Here is a 16369-nt window from a genome sequence, read left to right on the forward strand (position 1 = left end):
AGGGGTAAGATGGGGTCACAATGGGGGGTCAAAGTTTAACAAAGGAATATATATGGTAAATCTTTAAAAATCTTCTTCTCAGAAACTAATCAGCCAGATGATTCTTTATAATTGTTAAGACTTTGGCCCCAGGACAATTCTTTGGCCTCACAAGAAGGTTCAGAGTTTATGTACGTTTATATCCCATATATAAACAATTGTTAAGGATCTTTTTGAGAACTGAAATACTCAACATATGATATGACTATAAAATCGTCCTGTTAGAAAAGGGACTAATGATTATAAACATAAGAATATCCAGGGGAAAATGGATTTTATTTATACAGGATCAATATGTATTATTGTACATTGTCCAGATAGTTTGTATTATGACTCCATTAAGCTGATTTTATCATACCTATTGTTCCTCAGGTGAGCGATGTGGCCCATGGGCCTCTTGTTTAGATTTAGCTTTTTATGTTGCTCAATCTGTTAATAATCTTATCTTACCTATGATAAATATCAACAACTTTAGCCCAGTGATATTACAGACAGCACTATGCTTGTTGTGTGAAGAAAAAAGGGCCTTGGGTTAAACCCTCCAATTCTCCTCAAAGGATCTACTACTTCTGTACCACATTTTTTCTCCACATTTAGTTAATTTGTATAAAATCTCATCATTCAAAACCAAAGATCTTGGACTAAGAGCCTCATATATGTATGAATATATATGAATTGATTTTGTTAAACATGAACGACACAAAGACATATATGCTAATTGTTTTCTGTTGAATATACACAAATGTTAATTATTTTAGTTTTAGCCTTTTCCTACATTAGTACTTAAATATATTGTAAATATGAGATGTATTTTTGTTGAGAACTGATTTCAATTGATTTTTTTTTTGTTAATATAAATGAAATAAACATATTTAAATTATTTTAATTCTTTTAATTTGGAGCCCTTTTTTATAACATTGTATATATAACATGGGGTATAGGTATTATATATCATAATGATTAATAATTAATGATTCAGCACATACTTGTGAACACGAGAACGTAAGGCACTTAATAATTATGGTACATTTATTGTGAGGACATGCTGGCGGTCCTCTCAGATTTAGATTTATAAACTGAATATTTTTGATCACTTAGCGTACCCTAAAAAGTGCTGTATTATATTGTTTCTACCACCAAATCTCTCTCTCCTCTCTCTCCCTCTCTCTTTCTCTCTCTCTGAAAGATAATATAACAAATGTTAAACACCAAATCCAATTTATTGTAATTGCACTATAGATAAATGAAGTTGGCTTGACTTTAATCTGCGACATAATTCTTTTGCCATGATTGGAACAAATCAACAACAATTTCATAAAAGCAGAATGACATAAATTCTACAACATCTTTAAAGCAGATGCTTTAAAATTGAGCTTGGTCGAGTAGAGTAGATAATAAACGGACTTCCAGAGTTATCAGGTGATTGAAAACTGTTTTCAAAACCACTTCAACTTTTTAAAATAATTGAAAAATTGAACAGGAATTCGTTGTTAATTAAAATCTGTTGAATAAGCTTCAAAAAAAGCAAAGTGCTTGGCATAATCAATATGATACATAAATTGGGTTTTTTAGCTGTTCAGAATTGTTACACAGTAGTCAATCCTTTCAATATAAGTGCATGTACTCAGAGGTGTCTTGCACAATTTTACATACATGTATAATGTTGGTAATCTGTAAAATCAACTTTAAATATTCAAGACTTAAAAAAACAATTTTGGCCTGAAAAAGAAACTTAATGCATAAACTATTTACTGATACAATTCAAAATGGTACAAAGGAGTGCATTTTTTAAAATGATAAATGAAAATAACAAACAATATTCAACCTTTAATTCTGTATCTTTTTCAAAAATAATAATTATCATAAAATAAAATTGTATATTTGAATATTTTGATTGATCAGAATTGACTAGGAAACTGTTTTTGGGATCCTTATGTAAAATTATAAACCTTTAGTTACTAATTAAAACCAAAAAGCATAAATTAAAATTGGAAAGATTGGTGCACTATTTTCCAGAACCAATATTGCTTGATTACACCGGATTCCATTTCTCACTTTGTTCAAATCAACATGGATTACTGAATATAGTGCAGGGCAACTTGTAATCAACAAAAAAAATTTCAACATTCTATTTCTAATTTTCAAGTTTTGGATAAAGTAACACACTGGAATGTAGCATGATTTTTTTTTTTCATGCATAACTGAGGTGGTCCAAGTAGAAAATGAACGGTTTGAGAGCATCCTGATAAAATTCATCTTATTGGTTCATTGCAAATATTCATCATTGCCGTACTTTTAACATTTTTACATAATTCCTGCAATGAAAACAACATTGGCTAATTGAACATTCCGAAAAGCACTAGGGAAACCTGAATAGTCTGTTGGTAAATACGGTTATATCAATATAAATTCAAAATCTTATTATTATTAGTAAGGTAAAATAAAAATACAAATTTATTTGTATATTGTAATGACTTAGTATCGGTAAATTTTAAATTTATTTTGCTTTGTCCATGTGAATTATATTAATATAGAGAAGTAGTCAAAACTAGTGTATTGATTTTGCAATTATTGCTGTAATTAATCACGCAAATTACATCATCCATTCTGAATCAGGTGCCAAAAACATTTTAGAAAAAAAAACACAAAAAAGAAACAAACTTGTCCCATGATAGCAATTCAGTTAGATTTCAAAGTTCACTTTTTATAAGAATGTACTCTATCACTTGCTACATCAAGTACAAATGTATTTCAATATTACCGTAAATCTTGACATCAGAAGATTGTGCGTAGAAACCTGAAGGTGTGACGATGTTGTAATTCAATGGCTGATGATGTGTATGTGTGTGTGTGTGAGACATATGTACATGCACATGTGTCATTCTAATTGTGTCTCTCTAAGTGATGTGTAATCATCTAAAGTCACTACACATGAAACAAAACCACAGAAACAAACACGTTTATCACATAACAACTCCATTCATAGACTTTTTGTCATTTGAAAAGAAATTTTACACAAATAAAAATCTTTATAAAGTAATAATTATTTTCATTAGTAAATGAAATTGTAGGTTTTATAACTATGGTCCTCAAAAGTTAAAATTTAAAGTCTGATTTTAATATGTATTTTAAAAAAAAAACAATTTAGAATGAATAGTTAAAGATTTTTTTAAAACCTGTTTAATTATCAACCTTAGGAGAAATTGTGATATTGTGTGATAACTTGTACATTTCCTCTAAGAACATTATATCTAATAAATGATAAATCAAGAGTTTAATAAAAGGGCATGCTAAATTAACTTTCTAGGAAGATGGTTCTACTACCAATTTCTTTGTTTAATAACACTAATTAGTCATGTTTAAGCACAGATAGATTCAATTTGAGAGTTCATAAATGAATATAAATATAGCACTATTAGATTTTAGTGTTTAATCCATGGTGAACAAGAGATGGTTGTCAAAGCTACTCTATCTGATTTTTGGGTATAGATGTTACATGTAATACTGTGTTGATAAAAGCATGAATTTGTCTGAACACTGAGTTGAAGTGTAAAAAAAAAAATACAGGAAAAGGTAATTAAAAATAAAGGTTAATCAAGGCAATATCAGCTAACAAAAAAGACACTTTAACAATAAACAATATCAGATAGATAATAATATATAATAATACATATACAGAAAAACCTGTCAATCCCGATACCTGTTTAACCTGAAACTCTATCATATCCAAAATCACTCTGAAATATACAGACATTCACTTCATTCTTGTAAACACTTCGTATCATTCCAACTGCAATATGCATTACAAATACATCTCATGAAAAAACTGTCAATGATGCCATAAAAAAACACACCCAATATACATGTACCGGTAAACAAGTGTCGGAAAAGACAGATTGGTCCGAGGTTTTCTACAAAAGATCTACAGTTATGCCCAAATAAGCCGTCTCTGTGCAGGTTTTTGTTTTTAATTTTTTAAAATTTACTTTAAATAAAATTTCAAGGATTTCTTCTTGTTTATACTACAGCGTATTTCATTTGAGCGATGATTGTAGCACTAATGTATTATAATTGTTTTGTTACAATAGTTGAGATACAAATGTAACAAAGACTGTTTAATTTCATCTAAATGCCAATTCCTGCAATATACTTGGACAAAACTTACACAGTAAAGAATTAAACAACTACATTTAATATATAAAGAGAATATTTAGTGTACATATCTACAGTTACTATAAGTTTACAAGATTTCTTAAGCATGCATTTCAAGCAGCCTTAATAAGAGATTGTGGTTACACAAGAAAAATCACAAGTAAATGCTCTGTTCAGTGTAAGGTTTCCAAAGAGATAAAAAGTTAAAATAGCTGTGGGAAAAAAAGTCTTAATCTCAAAGTGAAAAAAAATCAAAATAATTGTATTATGCCCCAATAGCACTATATGTGTACAAAAACTGGACCAGGCTTTTTTTTCATAATAAACTCTATTAGAGAGTTTGAGACAACTTTTTTCTTAATAAGAAATAAATAAATAATAAAAAGAATAAATATACATATTTAAGACAAACAGTACATCTACTTGTATGTCTTAGTTCCCAGCTTTCCTATAAGTTTTATATACAGTTGAACTTCTTTATCTCGAACACTGATATTTCAAATCCAATGGATATGTCGAAGAGATTTGTAAGTCCCAACTACATATTTTTTAAGTATTTTACCCTCGATATCTCAAATACTTGGATATCTCGAAGTTTTTAAACTGTCCCATTGAGTTCGAGATAACGAAGTTTGACTGTAAACATAATAGTTGATTACTGTATAAATATTTTTTGTTAAGCTATGAATAAAAAGTTACCTTTACATGGAGAAATATTCATAAATGGGAGATAATTATATATCATACTGTCATACATGTACTGTAATTATCAAAAGTTTCTAGCATTTACATCGATCATAGAGATACAGTGTATTCCCAAAATTTTTCCAGTAATATGATACTAAAAGCCTTGTATTTTTATTTAAAATATGTATATATAAATAATAATTATTCAGTCTTTAATAATTCAACCACTGAGAATTGCTTTAGCTCAAAAAAACTTCTTTTTTTAAATTGGACGGTAAATTAAAGACTCTATTAAAAATAAAACAATCTTGAAATGCTTTGCAATATCATCAATGCATACTGTTTATAAGGTAAGTTCAATAAAAAAAAATCTTTACTGATCTATAAATAAACATCTGTGTAAAAGCCCTACTTTGGGGGAAAAAAATTAACAGGATTTCAGAATAATGAAAGAAAGAGAAGAAAACTATAACCCCTTGAGCTTATTAATAATAAAAAGTTTGAAAACAATCAACACAAAAAAAATAATTAAAGACACAAACTTATAAGATAAGGATGACAACAATTTTCCACTAAAAAAGAAGGCCAGAGACACAAGGTGTGATCCCCATGGATGCTGGGAGTGTGTCACTTTGTCTGTCTGTGTGTCGGTATGGACTGTGATTTTCTGTTGTATCGCTCACAGATCTTGAGATTGGTGATGAAGACTAGATGCTCAACTTGTTACTTCCTAGTCTTCTCATGATTAGAAACATCCTGCAATACAAAAGGATCATTAAAAAACATCCTACCTCCTACAATATGAAGGCATGGGAATTGGTTAGATACATCCTACAATACAAAGTGATCATTAACAAACATCCTACATCCTACAATATGAAGGCATGGGAATTGGTTAGAAACATCCTACAATACAAAGTGATCATTAAAAAACATCCTACATCCTACAATATGAAGGCATGGGAATTGGTTAGAAACATCCTACAATACAAAGTGATAATTAGAAACATCCTACATCCTACTACATACACAAAAGCACAGGAAATGCTTATTTGAAACCAGCAGAGGAGATGCTTATTATAACATCCTAATATACAAAAGGCATGGAAGATTCATATTAAAAATTTCCTTCAGTACAATATAAGAAACATCCTACAATATAACGGCATAGGAGATGATTGACATTATCATGAAGAGGTGGATGCTGTTTTCCTACAATGACCAAGATAAGCTTTACTTCAGGTTGTCTCATGTATGTTTTAATATAAGTTTACAGAAGAATGATCCTGTAAAAATTACATCATTTGGTGATCGAATATTACTATATAATAAACTAATATGACAATTAATCTCCAAATTCCTCTCAAACTATGCAAGTAATCAAACAGTAAAAATCTTAGCCTATAATCCCAATACCTCTAACCAGCAACATGTAAAACATGTCAGACACCATTTAATTCATATCTCTGGAAAATAGAGGAGTACATTGTACACTTACATGGCAGCCCCACTTATAAAGGCTATCGTTGAACTGCAGACGATGTATGGCAAGTTTTCCCAAGAGAAGAACATGGTCTTCATGACACGCGTGTTCCTGACACTGGTGGCCGGTCTCTTAAACCTCTCCTTCCATTCTCTGTCCAAAACAATTTGATGTCAACGAATATCACAATATAGAATCCGATGCATATATCTTTTATTTTAAAGTTTTTTTTATATTATTGAACAAATGACCTGAAGCTATTATATGGTTAAAAAATTCATTAACTTCAAACAAATTTGAATTTTATTAAGAAGAAAAATCAGGTAATTATATCCAACAGTAATTGTGGGTACTTTTCATTGTTCTACATTTGTTTATTCCTCAAGAAAAAAACACAAAGTTGGCAATTACAACAAAATTCTTACTTTGGAGGAAAATACAAACTATCTTATAATGACCAGAAAAACAGGAGAGAGAGAGAGAGAGAGAACGAGAGAGAGAGAGAGAGAGAGAAAGACAGACAGACAGACAGACAGACAGAGACTTACAGTGGGGGGTTGGCCTCCGGCCGACTTGACCAGTCCCAGATCCACTCTGTGCCGGGGTCCCTGGACTCCTGGAGCTCATTGTTTGGGCTATGAGGACTCTTGGGGCTGAAGGTCAAAATATTTTTGAATTTTAAATTACAATTCATTAAACACTTTAACATTTGCAGTTGTTATGAACTGAACATAAAGTCTCATTTAATGCAGTTGCACCCTCTCCAAAACTGATGTATTTGTCAATGCATGATTAACTGTACAGGTTTTTGAGGAAAAAATAAACTAAAATTGGGCTGATTTGTTTTAGATATTGTAAAAGGTTTTATAAATGTTTATTAAACCAGCGAAATAGATCATTACACACACTAATTGATTTGAATAAACATGAGTTGACAGACCTTCCCTGAGCGGAGGACTCTTTGCTGTTTGCGCGGGACGGACTCCTCGATTCCTTCTGAGCCTCAATTAACAGCTTTTCCACCTCCGAATTTCCATTGTGGATAGAGTGGAGCGCTCCTGTGGAATTTCCGCTCGATTCCAGATCCACCCAAGAGTCTACAACCAATGGACAGAAAATTATCCACATATTTTATTCAGGGCTGAGGCCTTAATAGGCATTTATACTTTACAGGGGATTTTTTTAGGCAGGGGCATAATTTTGTGTTTTAAATTGTTTACTGAAAGATTTGTGATTTTTTTGGCTTTCGAGTCCTTTTTTTTTCAACATACAGGCACAGAAAAGCTTATAAATGTACTTGCAAGGGTGCAAATTCAATAATATACAATTTTTACAAGCAGGGCCTACAGTACGTCTGCAACCTCCTAACTTAATGTTCAGGTGGCACCACACACGTCATCACATTTTTTCACATATTTAACAGCACTGGATGGGACTGTTTTAAAAAATAATCTTAACCAAATTAAGGAGAACAATCTTCATATACATGTACATGTACATGTAACATTGACACAATGTGTGTCACAGAGAGCATGCACTGCTTCACAGACTGAAAGAACTAACATTACAAAACACTTGATTGCACTGCCTGCTGACACAATCAATTATATGTCACAGTCAGTGAAAACAAGGAAATTGTGTACAAAAAATGTGATTGTTGCATGCATGTGCAATAAAAAAAATGTAATGCTATGCAGGAGCATACTGAACAGAAAGTTATCAGCAGAACTAGTCTCCTGCATGGCCTCAATTTCAGGATGTTTTTTTTATCTAGAATACCGGTAATTCTAATTGATTTCAAAAGTACTACAAAAATATATGATCACATGCTCTTTGAAAAATTTTTTAAATGATTTTTTGTATATTAATAGAAAGAGTTCATATTTTAAGATTTGAATAAATGACTTAATTTTCATTTGTTTAATTAAGCTATTATTAGCTCCTTAATGTGTAACATGTCCCACATGTTTCATAATTATACATGCAGCCAGGGTCAAAACAGGCGACCTATAAATACAATGTACATAATTATTGATTAAGCTGGTACATAAGCATGCTTCAATGGTCAATATCCTTCCTTCTTTGCATCATGTGTGTTTGGTGTTGATCAATTAATGACTAAAGGATGTCATTTTGTAACAATATTGATTATACTGAAAATCCTGGTGTACATTGAAAATACATGTATTCATGCAATTTCACATACATCTTATATACAATCCACTGATCATCCACACAACATTCATTCAAAAATGTTTTTGGATTTTTCAGGAATTTTTTCCCATAAATTTATAGTGATGAAAATGGACAAGTGGAGAATCATACCTATTTATCAAGAAAAGCAGTTCAAAAACGTGTGCCTGAAATAAACATGACCTCAATAACTGTTACAAAATACACCCCTCCCCCCCCCCCCCCCCCAAAAAAAATTAAAAGGGGGGGGGGGGGGAATTACCGGTACCAATATTCTGTGTCATTTTTAAAAGAAACCAATGGATTGCATATTTACACAGCTCTTTACAGTATCTCATTTATGGGTTTAATTAAGGAGGTAAGGGACACCTTTATATTGTGATGTTAAATTTTCTTGCATTAAATTAATTCTAAAATTAATTTCAAAAGAATTCTTAAAATGCATTTTACACTCAATTCACAATATTGCTTAAATTCAAAATTTGAAACAGACTTGACTTTTCTGATGCTCATATAGATATATCTTCAGAATGTTAACTCAATAATCTCATTGACAAGGTGTTTCATGCCACCTTACTTAAGTTTATCTATACAGTCTGTGTTGCAAAAATAATTTGCATTACAAACCAACTGGAGTCATATCATTGTTTAATCTTGAAATAAAGTGAATTGGCAGGAAAAAAGGGGCTCTGTTAATATTAAAACAGTATTCATGCAGTAAAATAGCTTGCATGCAAGTCTACTTCAGACTCAGACCCGTGTATATTGTACGTGCTCAGAGTACATTGAATTTTAAAGAAATTTCATTCAAGGATTGAATTTCAAAATTTAAAACTTCTTACAAATTGATACACTTTTAAGGTGCCTTGAAAATGACTCTTTAACTCGAAATTCTATGCTCAAAATTTGGTTAATTCAATGTAGAAACTCGATCATGCAGGCAGCATAATGGTATAAAATGATTACACTACATGCTGATAATACAGTTTGCGAGTATGTGACACATAAAAAAAGATGTGAAAACTTGATACCCATAGGGAACAGTGAAATTGCATGTGTAATACAGTTTGCGAGTATGTGAAATATATGGTGTTCCGATGGGGCCACTTCGACCTTCGCACTTTCGCCTTTAGGTCGAGGTGCGAGAGTGCGAAGTTGCGACGGCGAAAGTGCGAAGGTGCGACGGCGAAGGAGCGAAAGTGCGAGGATGCGACGGCGAAAGTGCGAAGTTGCGAAGGCGAAGAAGCGATACTACTATCGCACCTTCGCCATCGCAACTTCGCACTCTCGCCTTCGCATCTTCGCACTTTCGCCTTCGCCTTTTTATAATTGTGGAGCTCTCTATCGTTTAAAGACAATTTTAGCTGTATAAAAGGACATCTGAGGCAGACGATGAACTTTTTAGAATTTATCAACAGCCTGCGCAGATCCATAACTTTTTCTAGGGGGGGGGGATGGATAATTATGTTCCGAGACATATTTTGGAGATTTTATCATATATAATTCATAAAATTAAATTTTCCGGGGGGATGAGATCCGGACCCTCTCTCCCCTTTACTGCATGTGTGAAGTTATTTATATTGAATTCTCCGGGGGGGGGGCGGACCCCCTCTCCCCCTCTAGATCCATACATCAGCAAGCAGTGTCGCATAATGAAATTACAATGTTACTGTGTTTGATCCACGGTAAACAAACAGCTGGTAAGTGACAGGAGTCTGGAAGTGCATATGTATGCATTATGGCGGACATTACATTTTATATGGAGTATATAATGATCAGGCATAGCCAGCACTGGTAAACATATATATATAATATATTATCACATATACACATTTATAAACATTCATAGTAAGCACAATGGCCTAGCGCATGCGTACCAATGATATCATGGATTAATCGGAAAACCTTGGCGAGTACGGTGCCTGCATCAAATTCTATGTAATCGACCGAGACTTTCTAAATGCTATCAAAAAAGGCAAAGGCGAAAGTGCGAAGGTGCGAAGGCGAGAGTGCAAAGTTGCGACGGCGAAGGAGCGATAGTAGTATCGCTCCTTCGCCTTCGCACCTTCGCACTTTCGCCGTCGCATCTTCGCGCTTCGCCGTCGCATCTTCGCACTTTCGCTCCTTCGCCGTCGCACTCTCGCACTTTCGCCTTCGCAACTTCGCACTCTCGCATCTTCGACCTAAAGGCGAAAGTGCGAAGGTCGAAGTGGCCCCATCGGAACACCATAGAAATATAAAAAGATGTGAAAACTTGATACCCATAGGGAACAGTTAAATTGCATAAATTGCATGTGTAAATGAACTATGAGTAACCTCTATGAAACTCGAGCCTTGCGATTCACATCTAGCAAGGATGTATGGGTAACACTAGGTATTATTTTTCAAAAAGGCTGGCAACTTTTCCAGGAATCTCTAAATTGGCAGGTACACGAGTTTTGTGTATCGAAAACTGTCTGAAAAGTTAGATATAGCCTGATTGCCAGGTTTTTATTCTGACAATGCTAAAACTTTTGGGAGGTCTGTTCTAAAATAGAAATTTTCTAACATGATGTCATGATCAATGGAAGGATTTTAGACACCTGGCAGAGTTTTAAAAGAAGAGTGTTGCTGTATAAATTTACATGTGATAATCTAACTCCTATTCTTTTCAAAAATTAAAACATGCTGATATTGAAAAATGCAACTAATATATATAGTACTCTGATCTTGAACAGGTGCAAGTGAAATCAGCCTTAAAAATAGCTGAATAGGTTAATGTATATTAACTGGGTCAGATTACTTAACAATAATTAAGTCCTCTTTATAACTCTCCCCCCCCCACCCCTCCTTCAAAACAGAAAAGTACATGAGGACAGGATTTATACTCATGTACAAATTTTACAAAAAAGCAAAGCCTTTGATTAACTAGCTTTGATGATCAGCCAGGTGAATCATGAGAACCAGGTATAGAGGAATGTTAGAAAGCGGGCCGTCAGCCACTAACAGGGCCACGAGTCCTTATATATAGGCCTGAAAGGTGACCTGGTTATAAACTTTCATAACTGTCCTAGCTAGCTAGTCGAAACCCCCAAGAGGCATTAAATGCCTTTAAACAACCCACTTTTATGGTTAGTCTTGGATCAAATACGAATGTAAGTTCATTGCTTATTACATGTACTTGTACTTGTATAGAGGTATACCTATACATTTAGATGACACGGATTGACACACTCCGGTATACAAATAATATACGTTCACATGTACTTATCATAAATTGGTCTCTTAGATTTCTTTGCCCTGTGCTTAATTGTTACAAAAAGGTTTGAATTCTGGAAAATGCATGGGCAGAACTTGAGAAGATAAGATATAAAATTCTGTTACATGAATGGAATGACCTTGACCTGAAAGACCTTGAACACCAAATTACGGTCAAAATCCATAGTACATTCAACATTTGACATAGTGTTTAATGTAGATGAAATATAGGGTTCATTTTTTCTGCATAAATTTACAAGTAACTTTAACTAGTAGTAGTTTTCAGTCTGGAGTAATTTGACAATTAAATTAAGTCTGTCCCAAGTTATTAATTCCATCAATTTTTGATGATTTTTAATAAAAATACACATACCTGTGAAAGAAATACAATTGAAATCGATGGAAAGGAATATATCCAAGATATATTCATTGAACAATTATCCCTTTTCACTCATCAAATGTCACAAGAACGAAAACAATTTTCTTACGGAGAGTTATAATGGGAAATGTTTACATCTTTTCTCCGTTCGGAATACACTCGGAATACATCGCGCAATTTTTTAACGTTATCATCCAGGCTTAATAATGGCTGATGCAATGCAAAATCTCCGTAGACTTTCAATTTTTGGATGTGTATTAAAACCTGAAGCGGTAGAGGGGGCGTTTTAAAACAGATAATCTCGACATTTTTCATATTAGTGGATGAACGTAGTTTGAGTACAAAGGTATTTATCATTATTGAAATATCAAGCAAAAAGTGGTGGAAGCAAAAACTCGGGACAGAGTGTAGTAGCTATGTCCTTGAAAAACTTTATACATGACTGTACAATTTTGTTGCTGCAACTGCAGTTATAAAAAAACTCTGGCAGGAGCTAAAAGGATAATGTTAAGCAAATATAGATTTGGACTCAAGCCCAACACCATATTCTTTTAAGTACTACTACAAAGAACCTTAGTAAGCTATTTTTTCTGGATAGATGCAATATGCTTTGAAGATACTTTAGCTCCTTTCCTCCCTGCCCCTTTCTCTCTTTCCCCTCTTTTTCTCTCTCTCTCTCTCTCTCTAAAACACACAAATTAACTCACTTTTTTTTCAAAATTCATTGAATTAATGTTTCATTGAATAATTACTGTTTCTATAAACATTAAACTTTAATCAAACTGGCCAGTCCTGCTGTGTGTAATTCATTTGAATCACGGCTAATTATTTAATAACTTCATATAAATTTATGGTATGATACATATGATGAATATTATAAAGCATATTCATATAATTAACTTATTATGAGTGTTTATTAAATCATTTTTCAAAGAAACAAAAAAGGACCATACATGTATATACAAAAAAAAAAGACAAGTAAAGATACCATTAGGTTTTTGGTTTTCTTATTCCCCTAAGCAAATATTTATTAATAACCTTGACCTTAAACATGCACAGTAATAAATAATAAGGTCATGTTCAGTACAAGGTTGACTGCGATGCTTTTTAGTACCGTTATATTATGATGTATGGTCATTTTGGTAACTCAAATATTCAATTAATTTCAGAAATACTTTGAGATCAAGCTGTCATGAATGTCATGAAAGATACATGAGAACAAGAGTTGTTCACCCCAATATTTAATATATTCTGAAAGATATAAACAGCTAGTAGCTAGCAAAACTCATTTAATCCATCATTTCAATGAAGTTTTTATGAGCTTCTGTCTTTGAAAGCTGAGCAGACATTGTATGATCTAAATGAATTGAAATCAAGGTAAAAAAAAAAATGTCCAAAAGTTTTATTTTCGGGAAGAAGGAAAAAATCAAATGCTGAATCAAAATCTTCCTAACATTTTAAGTGACCATGGCATTCAATCATCATTGATAATCAACACATTTCATTATACTACAGTCTAACGTTATATAGCGAATGTACTGCATTGAGTACATAACTATTATATATGTGTGATGTAATCCTTCTAGAAGAGTAAAGTGGCCTTCACTCAATATTTGCCATCACTTTACATTAGCCTATATAGCTTACATAGAAATTCAGTCTGACTCATTGTTTTCCTCCTTAATTCATATACTTTCTCATACTTGTTTCTTGATTTTTTTGTTGGGGGTGACAAATGAATTTAAATGAATTACAAGACTTTAATAAAGAAATATTATATGGCAGTGGATTGAGGCATTCAGTTATCCATGTAATCTACAGATTGAAACAGTTAAGAAAAAGCAAATTATACTTTTAAGTCACATCTAAAGATTCACAATGTAAGCAAAATATAACAATTACATCCAAGATATTTCTTTTAATTAATCATACATGCAATCTAATTTTACACAATTTAACAACAACTTATTTAACACTTGAAACAGAACACATAATTTGCATGTATAGTCTGTCCCAAGATATTTATGCTGCATATTTGAACGATTTTGAATAAAATTGCACATACTTGTGACAGAGGTGCAATTAAAATCGATGAAAGGGAAAATTCCCAAGATAACTTCATTCACACATTATCATTTTTCCTTCGTAAAAATTCACAGGAACGAACACAGATTTCCTACGGAGATTTATAATGGGGAATGTTGACATCTTTTCTCCATTCGGAAATACTCAGGATGCCTCGCGCAATTTTTCAACGGCATCATCCGGGCGTCTACATCTCCTTGGCAATGGAAAAAACACGTAGACTTTTTATTTTTAGCCGTGTATTGATACCCGATAAGCTAGAGGGGGTGTTTCAAAGGGCAAATCTTGGGATTTTTTCATACTATTGAATGAACATCGTCTGAACCAAGAGGTATTTATAAATATCGAATAATTTAAGGAAATATGTGGCAAAAATATCTTGGGACAGACTATAGTAAAAAAGCACTACTGGCGTGCGACCAGTTCTCGCCGAGTACCATTTCTCGCCAGTACATTGTGCCGTCATTTTATCAACACATAAAATGACGTCACAATGTACTGGCGAGAAATGGTACTCGGCGAGAACTGGTCGCATGCCAGTATATCTGGCAAAGTTTATAAATATCAAATATTGTAAATGGATTTTGTACATTTATTACATTTACACATAACAGTGATCAATATAAAAAATCAATTAATTAATATATTGATTGACATTGCTTATATATTATGTGCATGGGCCACCAACGTTATATATTGCTATTAAAATGATAATTATTTACAATGGTTGATCATGCAGGGTTGAATAGTGATGGTCACAATGTAATGTGTTGTGTACTCCGTTACAAACTGTTTATGCCTATTTCATTGTCTATTCAGCTATTTACACAACAGAACTGACTGTCAGTTCAATTATATGTTTTCTGTGTGTACGGAGGACATTTGTTAGGATATGAATTAAATTTTCTGTTTCTTTTTCTGAACTTCTTATAAGAATTTCTCTTATTCGTGTTACAACAGACATTTCCACATCATACACACGCTCAAATTCCAGAAATAGCTCTCTTATACAGGCAGACCTTCTTTTGACAAATGGCTGCGAAAAGCCAAAACAATCGAGGAAAAAAACGCGGGCACCTGTTTAAAAGCCAGTCTAAAACGTTTCTTTACTTTGTACATACCTTGAAAGTCTTCCTGTTTTGACACAGAGGCCATGTCTCTGTTTTTCTGGACAGTTTCGAAAAAGACGCAGATCTATAACTATTGTCTAGTGCTGTCACGACACTTTGTTGATATTTTGGGTTCTATTTACCTCGACGTCATCAAGTCAGTCACATGACCGCAAAGCGACACCTGTAATAATGTCAAGAAAGAACGATAACTCAAAATTTCAAGATAAGTTTTTACGTCGCACTTGCACAATGTATTATAGTAGAAAAATATGGAGGGTAATCGTGTTCAAAAATCCAGACATGTAAACTTGTAAATCCGAATATGCAATCGTATTGATGTGTGAGCCTGAGCATGAATATGTGTAATTCTGATCGTGCAACCTATAAAACTCGGGCATAAACACGTGTAAGATTTGACTCAGTTCCTTCGCATGATGCACATTTTGCAACTTTATTGTTTACATTAGTTAATTAAACCTTCAACTTTGCACACTTTAAATCCGTAGTTTCTGCGTTTGTAACTTCAGGCTCGGCAATAGCACATCTGACATGATACAAATTGACAAATGTAAATTCTACAAGTTTGTCGAATTTTGACATGACCTTATCCTACGGGGAAAAGGCATGCCGTAACCGCCGGACCGGAATGAACGAAAAATAAACATAATATTCAGCTTAACTGTTGCAATAAGCTTTTAATGAACGACACCTTTTCTATCGAAAACACCGGTATTATTTTTAGAAAAAAAATTTGAGGTATGATTAAAACTGGACCAAACAGGAAGAGGTTCAGGTAGAAAAAAAATCGTTGCTGATGTGACGAATGTGCTAATTTCCGTAATATAATTCTCATGGAATTATAAAAGGAAATGCCTAATATCTTATATCTCTAAAAAAAATTTGACATGTAATTTAAACTGGAATATACGTAAATGCTTACTCTTTTCTAGAAATGAGACGGATCAAGAAATTTCCTAAGGGGGTAAATATATTTTGAGCGGC

At 33.0% G+C, this 16369-nt stretch overlaps 1 protein-coding gene across 1 annotated transcript; it reads right to left on the reverse strand.

Moving 5' to 3' along the window:
- Positions 1 to 1240: 1240 nt before the first annotated feature.
- Positions 1241 to 15538, reverse strand: LOC128179934 (BCL2/adenovirus E1B 19 kDa protein-interacting protein 3-like). Its single transcript, XM_052847620.1, has 5 exons — positions 15377 to 15538; positions 7302 to 7458; positions 6910 to 7014; positions 6377 to 6514; positions 1241 to 5634 (listed from the first exon to the last, which is right to left on the reverse strand). Exons 1-5 carry the CDS (start codon positions 15408 to 15410, stop codon positions 5586 to 5588), a joined length of 483 nt encoding a protein of 160 aa, XP_052703580.1. The 5' UTR covers positions 15411 to 15538; the 3' UTR covers positions 1241 to 5585.
- Positions 15539 to 16369: the final 831 nt, after the last annotated feature.

This window comes from Crassostrea angulata, chromosome 4 (assembly GCF_025612915.1).
Source record: "Crassostrea angulata isolate pt1a10 chromosome 4, ASM2561291v2, whole genome shotgun sequence".
Lineage (NCBI taxonomy): Eukaryota > Metazoa > Mollusca > Bivalvia > Ostreida > Ostreidae > Magallana > Magallana angulata.

Bases quoted from the DNA above. Each gene is read 5' to 3' on its own strand.
- LOC128179934 (XM_052847620.1), bottom strand. From the start codon at position 15,410: ATGGCCTCTGTGTCAAAACAGGAAGACTTTCAAG. The intron at 7,015-7,301 runs GTCTGTCAACTC...TTTGACCTTCAG, and splicing joins GAGTCCTCCGCTCAGGGAAG to CCCCAAGAGTCCTCATAGCC. The intron at 5,635-6,376 runs GTAAGTGTACAA...TTTGTATTGCAG, and splicing joins TTTATAAGTGGGGCTGCCAT to GATGTTTCTAATCATGAGAA.